The following is a 25017-nucleotide window of genomic DNA, read 5'->3' as shown; positions in this document are numbered from 1 at the left end:
GAAAACTGCTGGGTGTTTTACTTTGTGCGGGAGAGTCGGGTGGTCTGCCTACTGATGACAGCTAGCAGCCCCACAGTCTTTCTCCATTGGCTAGGATGATACTAGGGGAGAGGCTGGCATCACAGTGGAAACTGACAGAACAGAAATGCACAGGAGGTTGCAAAATGGTGGCTTTACAATAAAGAGCTCAAGACAAGCTAATCCTTTGATAGAAAAGATGATTGTTAGAGCCTCAAAAAGTAACTCCAGCGCCAGGCGTGGTGGCTCACGCATGGTTGTAATCCCAGCATTAGGGAGGCGGAGAGCAGAGGATCGAGGTTAGTGGACAGCCTCAGCTACTTAGCGAGGCCCTTCGCAACTCAGTGAGACCCTGTTTCAAAAAATAAAGAATAAAATAAGGGCCAGGGGTGTAGCTTGGAGGTAGAATGTCCCTGGGTTCCACCCCCAGTACCGCAAAAAAAAAAAAAAAGTAATTCCATCTTGACCAGAAATTCCCCTAGCTGAGCACACCCTTACCCAAGCTTCCCGAAATGTCCCCATTGTCTTGCCTAAGACTTGCCCTTAAAGCCCTTATCAGGCCGGGCATGGCGGCACACGCTTGTGATCCGCTTGTGATCCCCGCACTTGGGAAGCAGAGACAGGAGGATGGCGCAGGTTCGAAGCCAGCCGCGCTGGCTCAAGAGACCCTGTTTCCAAATAGAAGTGTATGTATGTATGTATGTATGTATATGTATATATATGTGTATATATATGTATATATATATATATATATATATATATATATATATATATATATATATATATATATGGTCTGGGAGTATAGCCCGGAGGTAGAAGGGCTTCCAGGAACCCCAGTACCACCACCAAAAAAAAAAAAAAAGCCCTTATCAGAACTGGAGAACCCCGCTGCCCTGCTTGATCTGGACGCATCGCCCCCCTCCCTTGGCAGTAGTTAACCATCGCTCCCCTCTTCTGTAGAATCTCTTCTAACCCATAAAACATGGGCTTCAACCTTTCCTGGAGACCCCCCTCCGCAGGTTTTATCCCAATAAACCCTGAAGCCGTCTCCCTTCTCCTTCCTCCTCTGAATTTTTCAATTACTCTTACATAGTTTTAGTATCAGGGTGTTTAGGGGCCCGGATAGTCTTTATAGAGACCACTGCGCTCATGCCTGTTTTCATAGGCCTCTGGTTGGAGGCTCACATTTTAATAGAAATCACAGGTTTGCCTTTACGGCTCCAGGTCCAGCCCGTGGCATCCAGGGCGGCGGCTCTCGGTCAGGACCACTTCTTGGTGACGCGGAGATGGTCGAGCTGGTCGGCGACGAATCTGTGCGGGGGAAACTTGGACGTGGAGGCGGCCTTGATGGCCTCGAAGGCCTGGGCCCTGCGCGCCGCCGCGTGGCCGAACTCCTGCTCGGCGGTCAGGTAGGGCCGGCTCAGCCAGTAGTGGTTCTCCGCCTCGACCTCCAGGCGCCGCACCATGTTCTGCTTCACCAGCTGGGACACGGCGCGCGGCCGCCGGTGCTTCCCGATCCATTGCCGCCCGGGGATGCGGTGGCGGCGGAGGACGGCGGTCAGGAGCATGGCGCCTGCGGGAGAGCGGCGCTGAAGCCGGCGGGAAGAAGGCGCGAGGGCCCGCGCCCGCGCCGGAGCACCCCCCGCCCGCGCGAGGCCCGCCACTCACCGCCCGCGCCCGCGCGAGGCCCGCCACTCACCGCCCGCGCCCGCGCACCCCGGCCCCTCCGGCCGCCGGTGGACCTCCGCGGAGCCGCGCCGCAGGCCCGCCGGGAGTTCGCGCGAGATTTCAGCTCCCGCGCGCGAGGCCGACTGCGCCTGCGCGGGGCCGCGGCACTTCCGGCGCGGGAGATTCAAACGCGCTGCGCGGCGGCGGCCGGCGAGCACAGCCTTCGCCCATGGACCCGGTCCGCAGCTTCTGCGCGAGGCTGCGGGCGCTGGCCAGCACGCTGGACTGCGAGACGGCCCGGCTGCAGCGAGCGCTGGATGGAGAGGACAGCGGTGAGCGAGGCGATCTGGCGCCATGTGTGAGGGCGCTGCAGCCCGCGGGGGCGGTGGGCGTCCGCACCGCTCGGGCCGCCGAGCCGCCGGTGTGTGGGGTTTCTTCTTTGTGTCCACACCCCTCTCTTATGGCACTGGGGATTGAACCCAGAGGTATTCTACCTCCGAGCTACACTCTCATTTTATTTCTACTTTGAAACAGGATCTCGCTGGGTTGATGAGGCTCACTACTCGGTAAGACTGTCCTCGCACCTGCCATTCTCCTGTCTCTACCTCCCGAGAACTGGGATTGCAAGTGTGCGCCACCAGCGCCTAGCTGTTTTTTTTTTTTTTCCTTTTTAATGAACACATGATAATTGTTCATGTTTGTTCATTTATTCACTTATTTGTGTGGAGCTGAACTCGGGAGACTTCTACCTCCAGGCTATACCTCTAGACCTTTTTTAAAAATTGTTTTTTTTAGAAACACGGTCTTTTGCCGGGCATGGTGACACACGCTGTTTCAACAATAAGAATTAAAAAAAAAAATAGGGCTAGAAGTTTAGCTCAGAGGTAGATTGCCTCTGGGTTCAATTCCCAGTACCTCAAAAACAAACAAACAAAAAGTTGCTGACAGCCTCACTTAGTTGCTGAGGCCGTCCTCTAACCTGCGACCCACCTGTCTCAGCCTCCCAAATACTGGGGATATGCGCTTTTGCCACCATACCTGGTTAATTGTTTATGGGGTGTAGCTTATTCGTATGACTCTCAGTTTTGTCTATTTTTTTAGGTCCACGGACAACCAGAGTGCTGTCCTCAAATGATGAAAATAACAGTTATGTTGCAAGGAAAGAAAAAAAATCTTAAACTGACAGATTAATTTATAAACCATATTATGACAGATTTTCCAGCCACTGGAAAATTGTTATTTTTTATGGTGGAAAAATAACGTGAACTGTAGGAAATTTTCTACATCTGAAGATATAGAAAAGTAGCCGGGCGTGGTGGCACACGCTTGTAATCCCAGCATTTGGGAGACTGAGACTGGAGGATCGCGGTTCAAGGACAGCCTCAGCTACTTAGTGAGGCCCTTTGCAACTCAGTGAGACCCTGTTTCAAAATAAAGAATAAAAAGTAGGGCAAGGGGTATAGCTCGGAGGTCGAATGCCCCTGGGTTCCATCCCCAGACACGCCAAAAAAAAAAAAAAAAAAGAAGAAGAAAAGTAGAAGTAGCTGAGCATGGTGGCACACATCTGTAATCCAAGTACTTGGGAGGCTGAGACAGGGATCACAGGTTAAAAGCCAGCCTCAGCAACTTAGCAAGACACTGTTTCAAAATAAAAAAAATCAGGCTGGAGGTTTGCTCAGGGGTAGAATATTTTTTGTTGAAATCCACAGTAACCAAAATAAGTAGGTAAGTAAAGAATGCAGTTAAGTAGTTTTTAATATATTCACAGATTTCTGCAACCGTCATAACAAAAAGTTTAGATTTTGGGGGGGGGTGGTACTGGGGTTCCTGGAAGCCCTTCTACCTCCGGGCTACACTCCCAGACCTATTTTATATTTTTGAAACAGAGTCTCTTACACCAGCGTGGTTGGCTTCGAACCTGTGGGATCCTCCTGTCTCCGCCTCCCAAGCACAGGGATTACAAGCGTGGGCCACCACACTTGGCTCCCAGCCCTATTTTTTATCCTTTATTTTGAAACAGGGTCTCACTTAGGAGCTGAGGCTGGCCTCGAACCTGTAATCCTCCCATCTCAGCCTCCCAAGTGCTAGGATTACAAGCATGTGCCACCACACCCAGCTCTTAGCACTTTGGGTTTGTTTGTTTTTCTGTTTGATTTTACAGTACTGGGGATAGAGCCCAGGGACATTCTACCTAGGAGCTACACCACTAGCCCTATTTTTAACTCTTATTTTGAAACAGGTCTCACTGAGTTGCAAAGGGCCTCACTAAATAGTAGCTGAGGCTGGCCTCAAATCATGATCCTTCTGTCTTAGCCTCCTGAATGCTGGGATTATAAGCATGCTCCACCATGCCCGGCTTTTCTCTGTCTTTTTTATTACAGTTATTTTAGTGGGTTTGAAGTCAAATCTCAGTGTTGTTTTGTTATGTTTTGTTTCTGAAGAAGGATCTTAGGCTATCTTGGAAACTCAAGCTGTGCTCCTGCCTCAGCCTGCAGAGAAACTGAAATTCCAGGAACACACTGCTGCGCCAGCTCTATTGTAGCTTTGATTTGCATTTCCCTAAAAAAAAAAACTGGTTGAATTTTAACAGCTAAAAGGAGAAAGGAGCTGATCACAGGAAGTATGCTTTTAGAAAAGAGCTGGTACTCCTGAAAACTGTTATTTATTTTTGTAGTACTGGGAATTGAACCCACTGGTATTCTACCTCTGAGCCACATGCTCATTCCTATTTTATTTTTATTTTGAATAGGGTCTCGCTAGGTTGATAAGAATCTCACTACTTGCTGAGGCTGTCCTCAAACCTGTTTTCCTCCTGTCTCAGACTCCCAAGTACTGGGATACCAGACATGTGCCACCTGCGCCACCACTCCCGGCCTACAAACTGCTTTTATGTCTATATGGTCAATTAAGAACAAAGGTGACAGCTGGGTGTGGTGGTACATGGCTGTAATTCCAGTAGTTGAGAGGCTGAGGCATGAGGCTCATAGGTCTGAGATCAGCCTCAGGGTCTCTCACTGATGTAGAGGCTCGCCATGGACCTGCGATCCTCCTGTCTCAGGAGGGTTACAGACGTGTGCTGCCATGCTGGCCGCAAGAGTGCTTCTAAAACATTAGTAACCTCCTTTCCCCTTCCTTCCTTGTATCTTGAGCTGAGGGCTCGTTATACAGGTATGCTCACTTTGTGAAGCTCGAGTCATGCACCTATGATTTATGTACTTTTCAACATGTATGTTTTAGTTCAATAAAAGATTTTAAGGAATAGCCTTAGCCAGGTGTGATGGCACACACTTGTAATCCCAGTACTTGGGAGGATGAGACAAGAAGGATTGCGGTTTGCTACCAGCCTCAGCTACTTAGTGAGGCCCTCCACAAATTAGTGAGACTCTGTTTCAAAATAAAGAATAAAAAATCGGGATGGGTGTAACTCAGAGGTAGACTGCCCCTGGGTTCATTTTTCATTTTTTTCTTTTTTTTGGTGGTACTTGGGGTGGTACCCAGGGCTACACTCCCAGACCTATTATATACTTTATTTGGAAATAGGGTCTCACTAAGTTGCTTAGAGCCTCACTAAGTAGCTGAGGCTGGCTTCAAACCTGTGCGATCCTCCTGTCTCAGCCTCCCAAGTGCCGGGATTACAAGTGTGTGCCACCACGCCCAGCTAAGCCTTAACATTTTTAAGCAATTGACAAGAGATAAATTATAACTAAATATCTATAAGGATTTTTTAATTGTACAAAACTACACTTGAGTTCTTTATTTTTCTTTTTTTTTTTTTTTCATGTTGGGCTTTCTTTCCTTTCGCTATTCATATTAAAGATGTTGAAAACTATCCAATGAGAATTCTACATGACTTGCATTCAGAAGTTCAGATGTTGAAGGTATGTTTCCTACAATAGTAATTTATTTTTCTGTGGTAAAAGTTTTGAGTCTAAGTAGACTGAGTCAGAGTAAATGTAATGTATTTTCTTTTCCTTATGAAAGGATGATGTTAATAATCTTCTTGATAAAGCAAGATTGGAAAATCAAGAAAACACTGGATTCATAAAGGCAGCAAAAATACTGATGGCAAAAAATTCAACAGACATTCTAAAAATAAAAGAGCTTTTCCAGAAATATGGATACAATCCACGTGTCAAGGAAGATCCAGGTTTGACCGACTTTCATTTTATAAAAGCATTTGGCTTAGTGTTATAGAAGGATCATAATTAAAACAACTGTGGGCTTGGCCAGTTTTCATTCTGGCTCTGCCATTAGGTGAGTGTCATTTCCTAAGTATTTATTCAAACTGAGCTGGCCAGTGGTATAGTAGAAAAGCAGCCTTGCTCTCCTTTCCAGAATGCCAAATAGTACCATCCATGCAGCGTGCGATAGAGGATCCCTCTTTGGTTCTGCCAGTAAACGCCTGAGAAACCTTAAGCCACGCTTTTTATTTTTCTTGTTCTCAGTTGTCTTTATTCCACAGTGAGAGATTTTGGCTATATAAATTTTGGGGGGAAGGGAGATGGAACCGAGAGGAATTCTACCTCTAAGCTACATTCCCAGCCCCAAGAGCCAGGTGATCCTAGTACTTGGGAAGCTAAGACCAGAGGATTGTTGGTTTAAAGACAGACTCAGCTAGTAGTGAGACTCATCAACCTAGCAAGACCATGTTTCTTTCTTTTTTTTTTTTTTTTTTTTTTTTTTTTTGGTGGTACTGGGGGTGGAACCCAGAGGCTTTCTACCTCCAGGCTATATTCCCAGACCTTTTTTTATATTTTATTTGGAAACAGGGTCTCACTAAGTTGCTGAGAGCCTCACTAAGTAGCTGAGGCTGGCTTCGAACCCCTGTGATCCTCCTGTCTCAGCCTCCCAAGAGCGGGGATTACAAGCATGCACCACCATGCCTGGCAAGGCCCTTTTCAAAATAAATAGGGCTGGCTGGGTAGAATGCCACTGGGTTAAATCCCTGGTACCAAATTTTTGCATATTTATTTGTGTCTTGCTAGGTTGCTAAGCGTTTCATTAAATTGCTGAGGCTGGCAACAAACCTAGGATCCTCATGTCTGTGCCTCCCAAGTATTGGGATTACATGCATTTACCAGCACACCTGGCTTGGCTATATAAATTGATAAATTCCTTTTTTTAGATCTACAATATGTTTTTTGGGGTCGGGGGTCAGTACTACATACTGAACCCAGCCAGGGACTTTGCCTCTAAGCTACACCCCCAGTAGTGTGTATGTGGTGCTAGGGGTTAAGACCCAGGGGCATTCTACCTCCAGACTACACCCCTAGCCCTATTTTTTATTTTGGGTCTCACTTGCAAAGGGCCTCACTAAGTGGCTGAGGACAACCACAAACCTTGATCCTCTTTTCTCAGCTTCCCAAGTACTGGGATTACAAGCATGTGCCACCATGCCTGGCCCCTATCTTAACCCTAATTTGTTTGTTTTTTGTGTTGTTTTTTTGTTTTGTTTTGTTTTTTTCTCACTAGGGATGAAACCCAGAAATATTCTACCTCCAAGCTATACCCCCTATACCCCCAGCCCAATTTTATTTATTTGTTTATTTTGTGGGTCTGGGAATCCAGGGGCATTCGACCCCCTGCCTATCTTTTTGTGTGTGTGTGTGTGTGTGTGTGTGTGTGGTGGTGGTGGTGGTGGTGGTGGTGGTGGTGGTACTGGGATAGAACCCTTTTACCTCCAGGCTACACTCCCAGACCTATTTTATATTTTTTTTTATTTGGAAACAGGGTCTCTTAAGCCAGCAAGGCTGGCTTCGAACCTGCACGATCCTCCTATCTCTGCCTCCCAAGCGCAGGAATTACAAGCCTGCGCCACCACGCCCGGCTTTTTTATTCTTTTTGAAACAGGGTCTCACTAAATTGCAGAGGGCCTCACTAAGTAGCTGAGGCTGTCCTTGAACCACAATCCTCCTGTCTCAGCCTCCCAAATGCTGATATTACAAGCATGCACCACCATGCCTGGCCCTATTTATTTATTTATTTATTTGTTTATTTATTTATTTTTGCAGGTCTGGGGATGGAACCCAGGGGCATTCAACCTCAGAGCTATATCCTCTGCCCTATTTTTTATTCTTTATTTAGAAACAGGGTCTCACTGAGTTGCAAAGGGCCTCACTAAGTGGCTGAGGCTGTCTGTGAACCGCAATCCTCCAATCTCAGGGTCTCAGCCTCCCAAATGCTGGGATTACAAGGGTGTACTGCCACTTTGGGCTCCAACTTTATTTCTTATTTGAAAGCAAAGTCTCCCTGGGTTGCTGAGAGCCTCTTTATTTTGAAACAAGGTCTCAGTAAGTTGCAGAGCCTCATGAGGTTACTCAGGTTGGCCCCAAACTGACAATCTTCTTGCCTCAGTCTCCCAAGTACTGGAATTACAGGTGTGCATCACCACACCCTGATCCCCCCCCACCCCCCAGTAAAAGGATGAAACCCAGGGGCGTTGTACCTCCAAGCTATACCCCCAGCACTATTTTTATTCTTTATTTTGAAACACGGTCTCGCTGAGTTGCAAAGGGCTTGCCTAAGTAGCTGAGGCTGGCTCTGGTCTCAGCCTTCTGAATGCTGGGATTACAAGTGTGTGCCACTGTGACTGGCCTTATTTTATTTATTCATTCATTCATTCGAAACATAGTCTCACTAAGTTGCTGTGTCTGGCAGCAAACCTGTGATCTCCCTGTCTCAGCCTCCCAAGTACTGAGATTGCAAGTGCTGGTTGCCTTTTGACACTTTGTTTTGCTTTCTTTCTCTAATGGATCCTCAAAATGGGATGGTAGTAGCCAGGTGTGGTAGCACATGCCTGTAATCCCTGTACTTGGGAGACTGAGACTGAAGGATCACAGGTTTGAGGACAGCCTCAGCAAGTAGTAAGACTTGTCAATCTAGTGAGACCCTTTTTCCAAATAAGAAGTAAAATCGGGCTGGGGGTATGTATAGCTCAAAGCTTCTGGGTTTAATCTCTACTACACCCACACACAGACCAAAATATGGGTTAGTAGTAGAGAAAAGGAAATTGACTGAAGGGACAATTGAAATAAAATCAGTGCTTTTGCTGACTGGGGAAATTACAAATGGAGCTTCTTTGCATTGTTTTAATATCACCTCTGACTCCTACCCCAGAGCGGGAGCAAGAAGGCGCTTGCTGTGCCCCAGAGACCAGCAGGTGTGAGGACGAGCAGAAGCCTGGCGTGGAGGATGCCCAGTCCTGCCCTGCTGTTCCCAGCATAATTGCTTCCGAGAAACCTCCACGTAGTCCACAACTTTCAGATTTTGGACTTGAACGGTATATGGTACCCCAGGTTCTACGAAACCCAGCAACTAACCAGAAAGAAGAGCCCAATTCTGAAACTCCACCCACCAGGCAGCCACTAGTTCAAGTACTAAGAACCCCAAGATGTGCTCTGAAGATGGATGATTTTGAGTGTGTGACTCCTAAATTAGAACACTTCGGAATTTCTGAGTATACTATGTGTTTAAATGAAGATTACACAATGGGACTTAAAACTCTGAATATTAAAAGGTAAGCAGATTTTTTTAAAGGTAAATTTTTACCTAACCCATTCAAAGTTTTGCATTTATTGATTTTTTTTTTTCCTAAAAGAAACATGATGTTTTAGAGTTTTTAAAGGTGTTTGATACTTTGTGTATCTTACACCTGCCTGAATCACTGCCTCCATTAATAAAGAATGAGGTGAAGCTGGATAATCCACTACTTGGAAAGCCGACACAGGAAGATCACAGCAATTTAGAGAAACCTGTTTCAAAAAAAGCCAAAGCTACGCATGGTCACACACACACACACACAATACTTAGGAGGCTAAAACAGGAGGATTGCAGGTTTGCAGCCAGCCTCAGGAATTTAGGAAGACCCCATTTCCAAATTTAAAAAGAAGTCAGTCTGGGGTGTACCTCAGAGGTAGAATGCCCCTGACTTCCATTCTCAACACCACTAAAAATAAATAAAATTGGGCTGGGTGTATCTCAGAAGTAGAATCTCCCTGGGTTCAATCCCTAGTACCAAAAAAAAGATAAAGTATGAGCTATTGGTTTCCTCAGGTAAGAGGTTATAGGAGAGCCAGGCGTGATGGCGCACGCTTGTAATCCCAGCATTTGGGAGGCTGAGACTGGAGGATCGCGGTTCACAGACAGCCTCAGCTACTTAGTGAGGCTCTTGGCAATTCAGTGAGACCCTGTTTAAAAATAAAGAATAAAAAATAGGGCTGGGGGTGTAGCTCAAAAGTAGAATCCCTCTGGATTCCATCCCAAGTACCGCGGGGGGAGGGGGTTATAGCAATAATAAAGGCCTGGAAAAGGTAATTGTAAGTGGGGCATAGTGATGTACACCTGTAATCCCATTTCTTGGAGGCAGAGAATAGAGGATTGCAGGTTCCAAGCCAGCCTCAGCAATTGAATGAAGTTGTTAGCACCGTAGCAAGACCATTTGTGAATAAAAAAATTTTTTTAATGTGTAACTCAGAGGTAGAATGCCCCTGGTTCAATCCCCAGCACCACTAATAATAAAAACGATGATGATGATGTAGAGATAAAGATGAAGGGATACAATTAAAGGAATAAAATGAGTAAAATTTTGTGATTGATTTGTTATGGAGACTTGAGAGGAGAATCTAGAATAAACCCCAGGCTTTCGGTTTGTTGCCTGGGGTGATGCTCGGAAAAACTAGCAAGGTAGGAATATCTGTAGCCTGTGGGGAAGGGTGGTGTGCACATAATGAGCTTGGGTGCCTATAGACTTCTGTGCGTGCGTGATGCTGGTAACAGCGCAAGCCTTGGAAGTACTCCACCAAGACACATTCCTACTCTGTGATATCTTAGTTTCCTCTTAAACATAGGTATTTTAATATGAACTTGAAGTTTACTGTGACTTTACAGCTAGGTTAGAGATCTGGCATGACTGATGAGATGGTAATTAAAGCCATAAGTAGCCAGGGCATGGTGGCGCGCGCTTGTAATCTTAGTACTTTGGAGCCTGAGACAGGAGGATAGCAGGTTTGCAGCCAGCCTCAGCTACTTATTGAGGCCCGCCACATATTTAGTGAGACCCTGTTTCAAAATAAAGAATAAAAAATAGGGCTGGGGCTGTAGTTTGGAGGTGAAAGTCCCTGGGTTCAATCCCCAGTACCACAAAAGAAATAATAATAATAACTTGTTTTCAAAGTAGCTAGGCAATATCTAAAGATAAAACAATATATATATACTGGAAGGACTTTTGAAATAAAGATTATTCAGAACTGGGTAGGTGGTACATGCTTATAATCCCAGTATTTGGGAGGCTGAAATAGAAGAATAGTAGGTTTTTGGCCAGCCTCCACAACTTGGTGAGACTCTGTTTCAAAGTAAAGAATACAATAGGGCTGAGTGTGTAGCTCAGAGATAGAATGCCCCTCAGTTCAGTCCCCAGTACCACACACATAAAAAAAGATTGTTCAGTAAATTAAGATGTGATCATTGGTCAACCAAAAAAAGATGAGATTATCTTTACCTTATGTCAAAATGTAGATAAATCAAAAATAAATATTTAAATGAACCACTTCAAAACTGGAAGAAGCCAAAAGTAGAAGTTGTGCATTTCTTCTTTTTGGGGGGCGGGTAGTGGAGGTGGAACCCAGGGGCTTTCTACCTCCAGACCTATTTTATAAGCTGCTGAGAGCCTCACTAAGTAGCTGAGGCTGGCTATAAACCTGCGCGATCCTCCTGTCTCAGCCTCCCAAGCACTGGGATTACAAGGGTGCGCCACCAGGCCCGCCTGAGCATTGTGCATTTCAACAACAAAAGAATGTATACTAGAATAACCAGCTAGAGCCGGGCGTGGTGGCACACACTTGTAATCCCAGCATTTGAGAGGCTGAGACCTGGAGGATCGCGGTTTGCGGACAGCCTCAGCTACATAGTGAGGCCCTCTGCAACTCAGTGAGACCTGGTTTCAAAATGAAGAATAAAAAATAGGGCAGGGGTGTAGCTCGGAGGTCAAATGCCCCTGGGTTCCATCCCCAGACCCGCAAAAAATAATAATAATAAACAAAAAATAGGGCTTAGAGGTGTAGCTTGAATGTCCCTGGGTTCCACCCCCAGTACCACACACAGGCCAAAAAAAAAAGTTGTTGCATGGGACTTCTTTTTCATATACAACTAGTTCAAACTTGATATGTACTAAAATACATTTTTTCCCAGAGGTCTAATACTCTTTTTAAATTTCTATTTTTCTATAACTCATACCAGTGAGGAGGCCACACAAACCAATCCCACTACCAATCATAATTTTGTTGTTACTCCTGGCCCCATGGTCCAGAAGCTGGAAAAAAGTGGTGAGTATAAAAATCAGCTTACTCTTCTTATATTCATGCTAGACTGTCCTTGTTCAAAAATGGCTTTGTTGCCTTGAACACTTGTAGAGTTTTGGGCCTCTTTTTAATTTTTCATCATTGAATTTTAATAAGTACCGTGTCACTCAGGTTCAGCATGATCTCATGCAAGAACAATAAAATTTTTGCAACTTTTTTTTTTCTTCAATACTGGGGATGGAATCCAGGAGCCCTGGGCTCAATCCCCAGTATCACAAAAAAAAATAATAAATAAGCTGGGAGCTGGGTGTGGTAGCACATGCCTATAATCCCAGTACTTGGGAAGCTGAAACAGGAGGATAGCAGGGTCAAAGCCAGCCTCAGCTACTTAGTGGAGCCCTCAACAACTTGGTGAGACCCTGTTTCAAAATAAAGAATAAAAAATAGGGCTGGGAAGCAAGGGAAGGAGGGTTGGGGAGGGAATTGGGTAGGGGTTAAATCGGTGTTTTAACCCTATATGATGTATGAATATATATATATTTTTTAATGTATTTATTTATTTATTACTTTTGGTGGTACTGGGGTTCCTGGAAGCCCTTCTACCTCCGGGCTACACTCCCAGACCTATTTTTTATACTTTTTTATTTGGAAACAGGGTCTCCTAAGCCAGCACGTGCGGCTGGCTTCGAACCTGCGCGATCCTCCTGTCTCCGCCTCCCAACCGCGGGGATTACAAGTGTGCACCACCACGCCCGGCCTGATGTATGAATATAATGCACCAATAAAAAATTAAAAAAAAAATAGGGCTGGGGGTATAGGTTGGAGGTAGATTCCCCTGGGTTCAGTCCTTGGTAACACACACACACACACACACACACACACACACACACACACACACACAGTAGGCATGGTGTTTAAGCCTATAATCCCAGTCCTCAGGAGGCTGAGACAGCAGGATTGCAGTTTTACAGCCAGCCTTATCAACTTGGTGAGGTCCTTCACAACCTATATCCTATTTCAAAGTCAGACACAAAAATAGGGCTAGGGGTATAGCTCAAGGGAAGAATGCCCCTGGATTCCATCACTACATATACACAAAGCAAAAGTTATATAGACAATACTGTGTCAATACTGTGTGTGTGTTTTATTGGAGATGGAACTCAGGGGCATTCTGCCTCTGAGCTACACCCCCAGATTTTTTTTTTTTTTTTTTTTTTCCCCTGAGATACTGGGGAGGGAACCCTGGAGCATTCTATCTGAGCTGCATCCACGGCCCTATTTTTATTATTTATTTTGAAACAGGGTCTCACTGAGTTGCAAAGGGCCTCACTACGTAACTGAGGCTGTCCACGAACCTCAATCCTCCTGTCTCGGCCTCCCAAATGCTGGGATTACAAGTGTGTGCCACCATGCCTGGGTTCATTTTTATTTCTAACAGAGTCTCGCTAGATTGATGTGAATCTCGGTACTTGCTGAAGCTGGCCTCCAATCTGCGATCCTCCTGTCTAAGCCTCCCAACTACTGGGATTACAGGTATGTACCACCACACAGTTTATAGGCAATACTTTGTGTGTGTGTGGTGGTGGTCCTGGGGATGGAACCCAGGGGCCCTCTACCTCTGGGCTACACTCCCAGACCTATTTCATATTTTATTTGGAGACAGGGTCTCTTAAGCCAGCTGAGGCTGGCTTCAAACCTGCACAGTCCTCCTGTCTCAGCCTCCCAAGTGCAGGGATTACAAGTGTGCGCCACCACGCCCGGCTATAGACAATACTTTAACTTTTTTTTTTTTTTTTTTTTCCTGGTATTTGGGATTGAACCCAGGGGCATTCTACCTCCAAGCTACCCACCCACGGCCCTATTTTTTATTCTTTATTTTGAAACAAGGTCTCACAAGTTGCAGATTGCTTTACCAAGTAACTGAGGCTGGCTGCAAAACCTGCAATCCTCCTGTCTCAGCCTCCCAAGTACTGGGATTATAGTGATGCCACCACACCTGGCATCTGGTAGTGGGTATTGAACCTACAGGCATTCTACCTCCAAGCTGCACTCCCAGTTCCGTTTTATTTCCTATTTGGAAACAGGGTCTCACTTAGGTTGCTGATAACTTTGATAAGTTGCTGAGGCTGGCCTCAAACCTACAATCCTCCTGTCTCAGTCTCCCAAGTACTGGAATTGCAAGTGTGCATCGCCTCCTGGCTTGAAATCTTATTTATTTATTTATTTATTTATTTATTTATTTATTTATTTTGGTGGTGCTGGGGTTCCTGGAAGCCCTTCTACCTCTGGGCTACACTCCCAGACCTATTTTATACTTCTATTTGGAAACAGGGTCTCTTAAGACAGCGCGGCTGGCTTCGAACCTGCGCAATCCTATCTCCACCTCCCACGTGCGGGAATTACAAACGTGTGCTACCACGCCCCGCTGTTCTTTATTTTGAAACAGGGTTTCACTGAGTTCCAAAGGGCCTCACTAAGTAGTAGGCTTAAACTTAAACTGAGGCTGTCCTTAAACTGCGATCCTCCTGTCTCCTCCTCCCAAATGCTGGGATTACAAGCATGCGCCACCACCCCCGGCTGAAATCTTATTTTCAAATCCTTGTTTTCAGTGGGGCCTGGTGGCATGTACTTGTAATCCCAGTACTTGGAAGACTGAGACATCTTTTTGTTGTTGTTGTTGTTGTTTTGTTTATTTCAAATGTTTTCTAGATGCTGAATGTACCAATTCACCCATGACACCTGCATTCTGCACTCCTGGTTTAAAAATTCCTTCTACAAAGAAGAGCACAGATGTGGTAAATTTTCATTAAATTTTTATGAGTGTGGGGATGGAACCCAGGGGTAATTTCAACCTCCCCAGTGCTGGGATTATAAGTGTTTGCCATCACGCCCGGCTCTTCATTAAATTTATTTATTTATTTATTATTTTTTTCAGGCCTGAGGATGGAACCCAGGGGCATTCAACCTCTGAGCTATACTCCCTGCCCTGTTTTTTATTCTTTATTTTGAAACAGGGTCTCACTAAGTAGCTGAGGCTGTCCGCGAACCTTGATCCTCTGGTCTCAGCCTCCCGAATGCTAGGATTACAAGCGTGTACCACCACACCCATTAAATTTAAATCTAATCTTTGTTCTAATAACTCAAATAGTACTTCTAGAATCAAACAGTTTGTTTTAAAAAAAAAAAAACAGATCTCTGCAGCTCTTGGAAAAATATTTGCAGTGTCATTTTGGAAGCTTATTTACCAGCATAGGTCAAGAGTTTTTAACAGTTCTTTCATTCCTTTACCTATATGCCAGAATTTGTTCTAAAATAAACTGGGGGAAAGATTCATAACAAGTTATTTGAAGAAACATGAAAGTATGTGAAAGCATAAATATCAAATGAAAAGGCAGCAGCAGAATGCAGTAAGGTGTATCTGTAAGACCTGGTGGTATATGCTGTATGCAAGATATGAGAACACATGAAAAGTGTTTTCAAAAAATATTTCATCATGCCGGGCGTGGTGGCGCACACCTGTAATCCCAGCATTTGGGAGGCTGAGACAGGAGGATCGTGGTTTGTGGACAGCCTCAGCTACTTAGTGAGGCCCTCCACAACTTAGTGAGACCCTGTTTCAAAATAAAAAATAAAAATTAGGGCAGAGGGTGTAGCTCGGATATTGAATGAGGGTTTTATTCCCAGACCCGCAAAAAAAAAAAAAAATTTTTTTTTTTTTTTCATCATGAGTCTTGTGTGGTGGCACTTGCTTATAATCCCTGTACTTGGAAGGGTCAGATAGAAAGATTGCAGGTTCAAGGACAGCCTCAGCAAATAGTGAGAGTCTCACCAACCTAGCATGCCCCTTTTTCAAATATTTAAAATGGTGCTGGGGATGTAGCCTGGAGGTTGAAGGCCCAAGGGTTTCATCCCCAGTGCCACCAAAATAAATATGGCTGGTGGATCGAAGGAACTAATTTTATTTATTTATTTATTTATTTATTTATTTATTTATTTTGGGTCTGAAGATGGAACCCAGTGGCATTTGACCTCCGGGCTATACCCCTTACCTTAATTTTTATTCTATATTTTGAGACAGGGTCTCACTGAGTTGCAGAGGGCCTTACTAGTTAGCTGAGGCTGACCGTGAACCACGATCCTCCTGACTGAGCCTCCCAAATGCTGGGATTACAAGCGTGGGCCACCTCGCCCGGCTCCTACCCTGTTTTTTTAATTGTGGTGTGTGTGGTGCTGGAGATTGAACCCAAGGGCATTCTGCCTTCAAGCTATACTTGCAGCACTGTTTTGTTTTATTTGTTTGTTTGTCTGTTTGTTTTGCAGTATTGGGGATGGAACCCAGGGGCATTCTACCTCTGAGCAAAAACCCCAGCCCAATTTAGTATTCTTTATTTTGAAACAGGTTCTCACTGAGTTGCAAAGAGCCTAAGTAGCTGAGGCTGACTTCGAACCCCCTGTGTCAGCCTATTTTATTTATTTTGAAATGGGGTCTCACTAAGTTGCTGAGGCTGGTTTGAACCTGAGATCCTCCCGAGTACTGAGATTACAGATGTGTACCCCATATGCTCATGCATTAACCATTTCTTTGTTTTTCTCAATTTTATTTAAAACACAGGGAAGGGGTCAGATTCATTTGGAGTCTTAAGAGACTCCAGCAGCAGAAAGAACAATTGACTAACAATCTTGTGTGTGTGTGTGTACTGGGGTTCCTGGAAAAACCCCTCTACCTCCGGGCTACAAGGTCTCTTAAGCCAGCAAGGCTGGCTTCAAACCTGCGCCATCCTCTAACAATCATTTATTAACCTAATTCAATAATTTATTTTTTCTTATAGGTATCCACAAATTATCTATTATCAAAAACAAATAGTTCATCAAATGATGTGGAAGTTAAAGGTTATACTTCACTGGTTTTAAGTTCAGATGAGTGCTTCGAGAACTTTGTGGACCCCTCCTCTCCTACAATTTCCTCTTATGAGGGTTTGCTCAGGACACCTTCGCCTCCGGAAATCACCGTGGTTCCAGAAGATATTCTCCAGGTGCCTTTCCAAGGCGATACTGCTGTTTTTGCTGATATTCTTTCAAAATTAGATATTTATGCGAAAGACTTAAAACTGCATATAAACTGTCTTATTACGAGGTTAATATGCTAGTGTTTGTTTGTTTGTTTGTTTGTTTGTTTGTTTGTTTGTTTGTTTTGTGGTATTGGGGATTGAACCCAAGGACATTTTACCTCTGTGCAGCACCCCAGCACTATTTTTTATTTTATTTATTTGTTTGTTTGTTTGTTTGCTTGCTTATTTTGGCGGTACTGGGGATGGAACCCCCAGGGGCATTCTACTTTGAGGTGCACCCCTAGCCCTGTTTTTATTCATTTTGAAACAGGGTCTTACTGTGTTGCAAAGAACCTCACTAAGTAGCTGAGGCTGGCTGCGAATGGCAATCCTCCTGTCTCAGCCTCCCAAGTACTGGGATTACAAGCCTGCAATACCACGCCTACCTTACCTAAACCTAGCTTTGGTTTAAAGAAAATCTAAATTCTAGGTTATAGGTCCTTCTGAGATAGCTGGTTAAAGTTCTGAGCTGGTGACCTCATAATTTTAGCGAAATTCCACTCTGGCATTTCTGGTTTTCTTGTTTTTTGTTTTCTTTTGTTTTGTTTTTGCTTTTTTTGTGTGTGTGGTACTAGGGGTGGAACCCAGGGGCATTCTACCTCTGAGCCACACCCCAACCCAATTTTTTATTTTTTATTTTGAAACAGGGTCTCACTGACTTGCAAAGGGCCTCACCTCACTAAGTAGGAGCTGAGGCTGTCCTCAAACCATGATCCTCCTGTCTCAGCCTCCCAAATGCTGGGATTACAAACGTGCGCCATCTTGCCCGGCTGGCATTTCTATTTTAGCTTCATGTTTTGAAATGTGGTTTCTGTTTTTTTGTTTGTTTCTGTTTGTTTTTGTTTTTTTGTTTTTGGTGGTACTGGGGTGGAACCCAAGAGCTTTTCTACCTCCAGGCTATACTCCCAGATCTCTTTTGGAGACAGGGTCTCACTAAGTTTCTGAGAGCCTCACTAAGCAGTTGAGGCTGACTTCGAACCTGTGCGATCCTCCTGTCTCAGCCTCCCAAGTCCTGGGATTACAAGCATGTGCCACCACACCCAGTTGAAATGTGTTTTTAGAGATTATCCCAATATTCATCATTGTTGCTGTATTGAGCACTGTTCCACTGGAAATCATTCAGGCAAAGTCATAGTATCATTTACCCTACAGTTCTCTAGGTCAGGCTATCATTAGTAATACCAGTTTTTTGTCCTTAAGGCTTCTTGGGACCTCAGTTTGAGAAATAACTGATAAAATATATAATATTCTTTACTATAATTATTACTTATACACTAGTCTAATTTATAACAACTGCCACCTCTATTAAATAACCAAACTGACTTTTTTTTTTCTTGGTAGTAAGGATTGAACCCAAGGGTATATTACCTCTCAACTATACCCCAGCCGTATATTATTTTTTAGTTTGAAATAGGGTCTCACAAGGCTGGGCATAGTGGCACATGCTTGTAATCCCAGTAATTGGGAAGCTAAGACAGGAGGATGACAGGTTGGAGGCCAGCCTCAGTAACTTAGCGAGACTGTTTCAAAACTGAAAATGAAATAGGACTGAGGGTGTAGCTCAGATAGATGGCTCATGGGTTCGAACCCCAGTACAGAAAAAGAAAGAAAATTGCTAATATTTCAGATTCTTACTTTATGATCTTTATTTAAATTTGTGTGTATGAACCTGGTGCTTGAACCAGAAGTATTCTACCGCTAGCTACACGCCAGCCGGATTTATTTTCTATAAAATAAGGCAGCTGGGTATGGTGGCACATGCCTGTAATCCCAGTATTTGGGAGGCTAAAGCAGGAGGATCACATATACGAGGCCAGCCTCAGTAACTTAGGCAGGCCCTGTTTCAAAATAAAACATAAAATAGGGATGGGGGTATAGCTCAGAGGTAGTACACCTCTGGATTCAATCCTCAGTGCTACCAAATAAAAATGGTGGCACATGCCTGTAATCCTAGTAATTGGGACGCTGAGACAGGAAGATTACAGGCTTGAGGAGAACCTCAACAAACTTAGTGAGACCTTGTTTCTAAATATGAAATAAAATATGGCTAGGGGTTAGAGCTTGGGGAAAGAATGCCCCTGGGCATTCTTTTAAAACACTGCTTTAAAAAAAACTTTTTTTTAGTGTTTTAAATAAGCTTTAAGGTTTGCATGTCTTTCCTTGTTTTATAACACTTTCTAGGTGTCCTCATGTGACTTGATAAAAAGAAATTTGTTTTTTGTAGATTTTATCAAGATACAACTCAAACCTTGCTACACCAGTAGCAATGAAAGCAGCGCAGCCCAGGAAAGCATTCCTCAAATATGAGGGCCAGAGCGCCCGCAGCACCAGCAACAAGGAGAACTGGTGAGAGTGAGTATCGCCCTTCTAGGGAAGACGTGGGAGCTTGGGAGGGCTTTTAAAAGCTAGCGTCTGGGGCCTGGGTTGTAGCTCAGTGGCAAAGCATCTGAGCTGGGTGTGGTGGCGCAAGCTTGTAATCCCAGCATTCAGGAGGCTGAGACCTGAGGATCACAGTTCGCAGACAGCCTCAGCTATTTAGTGAAGCCCTCCACAACTTAATGAGACCCTGTTTCAAAATAAAGAATAAAAAAATAGGGCAGGGGTTGTAGCTTGGAGGTCGAAAGCCTCTGGGTTCCATCCCCAGACCCACAGAAAATAAAATAAAAACTAGCATCTGAATGGTAACAAAATGGGTTTTAATGGCAGCGGCAGTTACAGAAAGTAGAGACATTCTACCTCTGAGCTACACCCCAACCCTTTTTATTTTTTATTTAGAAACAGGGTCTTGCCGGGCGTGGTGGCGCACGCTTGTAATCCCCGCGCTTGGGAGGCGGAGACAGGAGGATCGCGCAGGTTCGAAGCCAGCCGCGCTCGCTGGCTTAGGAGACCCTGTTTCTAAATAAAAATATAAAAATAGGTCTGGGAGTGTAGCCCAGAGGTAGAAGGGCTTCCAGGAACCCCAGTACCACCAAAAAAAAGAAAAAAAGAAACAGGGTCTCGTTGCCAGGCATGGTGGCACACACTTGTAATCCCAGCATTTGGGAGGCTGAGACCGGAGGATCGCAGTTTCCGGGACAGCCTCAGCTACTTAGTGAGGCCCTCTGCAACTCAGTGAGACCCTGTTTCAAAATAAGGAATAAAAAATAGGGCTGGAGGTGGCGCTCAGAGGGTAGAACGCCCCTGGGTTCCATCCTCAGTATGAAAGAAAGAAAGAGAGGGAGGGGGAGAGCGAGAGAGAGAAAAAGAAAGTCTCACTAAATTGTGAAGAATTTTGCTAAGTTAATGAAACTGGCCTCAAACCTGGCATCCTCCTGTCTCAGCCTAACAAGAACTGGGATTACAGCATACGCCATCACATAGAATTTGTAGTTCCTGAATCTCAGTAAGTGTAAAATACAAAACTACAGTGTTGTGTCATCTGTAGTTAGTGATTTTTTATTTAGTGGTACTGGGGATGGAACCCAGTGGCCTTCTACCTTCAGGCTACACTCCCAGAGCTATTTTATATTTTTTATTTGGAAACAGGGTCTCTTAAGCCAGCTAAGGCTGGCTTTGAACCTACGTAATTCTCCTGTCTCAGCCTCCCAAGTGCGGGGATTACAAAATAGTCTAAGTTGCAGAGGGTCTTGCTGAGTTACTGAGGCTAGCCTTGAACCTCTCAGTTCCTTCTGTCTCAGCCTCCCAAGTACTCAAGTATTATGATTATAGGCATGCTGGTGGCTAGTTTTTGTGCTGGAGATTGAACCTCTGAGCCACATACCTAGAACCCATTTAACCTCTGAGCTACGCCCCGGACCAATTTTATTTTTTATTTGTAAACAGGGTTTCACTAAGTTGCTGAGGCTGGGTTCAAACCACCAGTCTCCTGTTTCAGCCTCTCAAATACTGAGATTACAGGTACTTGCCACCACTCCCAGCTATATTAGTGGTGTATGTTTGTTTGCTTACTGGTAGTACTTGACATGGAACCCACGCCCTCAGCTTAATTTATTCTTTTGTTTTGAAATAGGGTCTCACTAAGTTGCTGAGGCTGGCTGTGAACTTACAACCCTCTCATAGCTCTCTTGAGTTTTGCTGAAGATTGGAGTCCATGGGCCACCACTAGAGGGTGGTGGACCTCCTTCCTATGGAGGAATGGTTACTACAGATGGGCAGCAAAGACAGGTGTTTCTCTTTGCCTGCTTATCAAGTAGCTCCATTTGTTTATGATGGCTCTGAGCCTGCAAAATCAGGCTGACCAAAGCTTATCCTTCCTGGACTTCTTGCTCCCCCTCTGCGATGTTCTGTTGTACCCGTGGTAGCTCCTGGAACTTTGCTTTCAGGATTGCAGCCTCCCCTGCCTCTGATCCGCACACTGACTGCTCGCTCCGCTGGTCACCTACTGCTTCCGACTCTCCTGCCCTAAGCAGCAGACACCTGGCATTCCTTGGCCTCTGCTACTGCCCTAGGAACTCACAGCCCAGGCCCAGGCTCAGCTGCGCAGCACGAGTTCCCATCAGTGCAGGTAGGGAAGGCCAGGGCCAGAAGAGAGAGGGAGAAGCTTCCTGCCCACAAGAAGAGTCCACACCGGAGTATCAAAGACTACGTATTTAACCACCCCAGCCTAAAACTGGTCCCCCCTTCTTTCTGGGTACCCTATTCTTGTCCTTCACACTGCTTATAATAAAGTATTTATTTCAGTGTACATTTGTTTGGTTATTCATCTCCCCTACTGTATCACAAACTCTGTAAGGACAAGTTAATTACTCTGGCATCTAGCATGCTTATTGAATAAATTAGTGATAACATCAATTTAAAATCTATTCCAGGGCCGGTCATGGTGGTGCACACTTGTAATCCCAGCATTCAGGAGGTTTGAGGACAGCCTCAGCTACTTAGGCCTTCTGCACAACTCAGTAACCCTGTTTCAAAATAAAAAATAGGGCTGGGGGTATAGCTTGGAGGTCAAATGCCCCTGGGTTCTATTCCCAGTACCACCAAAAAAGAAAAATAAAAACTATTCCAGGCATGATTTTTAGATGCTACACATTTATTAACCTATTTAAATTTTAGACTTTTGAGGTAGGATGGCTTCATTTTTTGTTTTTGCGGTACTGGGTATAAGGGGCATTCTACCTACACCCCCAGCCCTATTTTTTTATTCTTTATTTTGAAACAGGGTCTAAGTTGCAAAAGGCCTCACTAAGTAGTAGCTGAGGCTGTCCATGAACCTGAGATCCTCCTGTCTCAGCCTCCCAAAGTCTGGGATTACAAGCGTGCACCACCACGCCCAGAGTTTGAGCAACTTTTGATGAATAGCTTTGCTCACCCAAGCTCTGGTTGTCTGGCCTCCTTTCCCTGAGGTTGCTTGGTTCTGGGCAAGATACTGGAGCTGCCCCCTGCCCACAACATAATATGTTATGAACATAAAGCAATATGGGGGTGTTGCCACTTCCTTTGTGCATGCTCTGGCCTTCCTCAGGAGCATAAATTCAACTTTGAGGAGGTGGGAAAGTTCCAGTGCCACCTTCAGAAGATTTTGTCATCTGGCACTCACCATCTTTTTTGTCACAGTGTATGTGGTGCTAGGGATTGAACCCAGAAGCATTCCACCTGTGAGGTACACCCTCGGCCCTTTTGTTTGGAAACAGGGTCTCCCTTTGTTGTTGAGGCTGTCCTTGAACCCATGAGCCTTCTGCCTCAGCCTCCCAAACTGGATGTGCACTACCGTTTCTGGCTTCTTATAATGCCTTTTTGCTTTTCTTTTTGCAGTACTAGTGATGGAACCCAGGGGCATTCTACCTCTGAGCTATACACCCCAGCTCCATTTATTTATTTTGGAATAGGATCTCATTGAGTCACAAAGGGCCTAAGTAGCTGAGGATGTCCGCAAACTACAATCTCCTGTCTCACCCTCCCAAATGCCTAACCTACCATGCCCGGCTTCTACCTTTTATTAAAGCTTTCTTTCCTTACTAAATCATCTGCAAAGAAGTGGGGAGAAGTGGTTGGGAATGCTGCAAATTCTCCACTTGACAGTGGTACCTATCTAGAATTTGCAAACTGAGGAGGCTTACTTTTCATAACTTGAATTGTGTCAATGTTCCAGGCCTGGTGGCACACACTTGTAATCCCAGCATTTGCGAGGCTGAGACAGGAAGACTGAGGTTCATGGACAGCCTCAGCTACTTAGGCCCTTTGCGACTCAGACCCTGCTTCAAAAAATAAAGAATAAAAAGGAATAGGGCTAGCCGGGCATGGTGGCGCACGCTTGTAATCCCTGGTCTTGGGAGACAGACAAGAGGATCGCACAAGTTCGAAGCCAGCCTCAGCTACTGAGTGAGGCTCTCAGCAACTTAGTGAGACCCTGTTTCCAAATAAAAATATAAAATAATATAGCCCAGAGGTGGGATACCCCTGGGTTTCATCCCCAGTACTGCAAAAATTTAAAAAAAGCTTCAATGTTGCAACATTCTTAGGAGCGACCCAGAAAACCCCTTTTATCCTTGAAAAGAACTAACATGCACCGAGGTCCCTGACCAAGCAGGCTATCCTACAGCCCGTTTCCTTGACGCCTCCAGCAGTTCTATGGAGTAGATGTCATCACAGCACCCCAGTTTGGTTTGTGGCTGATTACATGACAGAAGGTAGTCCATGTTCATTTTTTTATTAGAGAATAACAGGGTTGAAATGTCATAGATTTAAAGCTGGCCTGACAGCAGTCCTTCATCCTCCCTCAGGGGCATACACATACACAACTGATCTCAAAAACATTACCCAGGTTAACAATCCCAGCTCTGTACACTGCTGAAAAACACCAAAGTCCCAAGCGGTGTCCCGTACTCTATCTCCCATGTTCCACCGGGAAATTTCAACCCAGAAATCGTATGAGCAAGTAAAGCAGTCAGGGCAAACACTAAAGGAGTACGGTGCTGTTGGGACCATTTACTTCCATTTTGTCTTGGGAAGTAAGCTTGGTTATAATTTGAAGCCATACTTTCTTACCAAAGCCAGAGGAAAGCAAGGGCTATGTAGGAGTACTTTGATTCTTAGTGTTATACTCAGTAACATATTCACTACATATTCTAGTTTTTGTAGTCCTGGGGGTTGGACCCAGGAGTACTCTATCATTGAGCCACATTCCCAGCCCCTTGCATTTTGAGGCAGGTCCTCATTAAGCTGAGGCTGACTTCAAACCTGCAACCTTCCTGCCTCAGCCTCCTGAGTTGCTGATTCTAGGAGAAACAGGGCCACTGCAAGAGGGGGGAGAAAGTGTTCTAAAGATTAGTGATAGGCATTGCTTTTTGCCTGCCCAGCTCTTTTTGGGGGAGGTACTGGGGTTGAGCCCAAGATCATTCTACCTCTAAGCTACATCCCCAGAATGATTTTTACTCAGAAACAGGGTCTCTAAGTTGCTGAGCCTGGCTGTGAACCTACTCTCCTGTTTCAGCTTCCCAAGTGCTGGGATTATAGGCATGTGCCACCACGCCCGTTCCCGTGGTCTACGATGGCCCTGGCCCTTCTAATTTCCCTGTCCAAAGCCCACCTTTCCTGGACACACAGCCATGCACAGCCTCAGAAAGGCCAGTTCTTGCCCACACTTCCCTCTCACCCTGTTCTGACCTTTGTTTTCTCTCAGCTGGTTCCTGCCCTCCAAGTGCTCTCTGCCCCAGAGTGAAGCACACAATACCTCCCCACAGCACTCGTTTCTTCTGACGTTCGCCATCACCCCGACCAGGGCAGGCCATTCACATCCAGCACAGGCACAGCCCAGCTCTGCCTCAGCTATCTCATTCCCCAGCACGTCGCTACCTTCTCAAACCATGTCCAACAGACCTCCACCTCGTGCTCCATTCCAAGAATATGGCTTTCTTTTGCTCTGAGGGTTTTTTGTGGTGCTGGGGATTGAATCCAGTGCCATTCTACCTCAACCACACTATGCAACCCTA

The 25017-nt window shown here is 45.1% G+C and overlaps 2 protein-coding genes across 2 annotated transcripts; one reads left to right on the top strand and one right to left on the bottom strand.

The window, feature by feature from the left end:
- Positions 1–1225: 1225 nt before the first annotated feature.
- MRPL57 (mitochondrial ribosomal protein L57) lies at positions 1226–1775 on the bottom strand. Its single transcript, XM_080720031.1, has 2 exons — positions 1718–1775; positions 1226–1591 (listed from the first exon to the last, which is right to left on the bottom strand). The coding sequence occupies exon 2, from the start codon at positions 1584–1586 to the stop codon at positions 1278–1280; it is 309 nt and encodes a 102-aa protein (XP_080576157.1). The 5' UTR covers positions 1587–1591; positions 1718–1775; the 3' UTR covers positions 1226–1277.
- A 140-nt stretch (positions 1776–1915) lies between these two features.
- On the top strand, positions 1916–24951 carry SKA3 (spindle and kinetochore associated complex subunit 3; the record flags this gene model as incomplete). Its single annotated transcript, XM_080689421.1, has 9 exons — positions 1916–2018; positions 5503–5564; positions 5668–5833; positions 8803–9202; positions 11920–12005; positions 14691–14776; positions 16811–17014; positions 19314–19435; positions 24708–24951. The coding sequence occupies 9 exons, from the start codon at positions 1916–1918 to the stop codon at positions 24949–24951; spliced, it is 1473 nt and encodes a 490-aa protein (XP_080545547.1).
- Between the last annotated feature and the right edge of the window lie 66 nt (positions 24952–25017).

Source organism: Muscardinus avellanarius, assembly GCF_963383645.1.
Source record: "Muscardinus avellanarius genome assembly, chromosome: 2".
In the NCBI taxonomy this organism is placed as follows: Eukaryota; Metazoa; Chordata; class Mammalia; order Rodentia; family Gliridae; genus Muscardinus; species Muscardinus avellanarius.
Note: the sequence above shows the minus strand (reverse complement) of the source record. Positions and strands in the feature narration are given on the sequence as shown.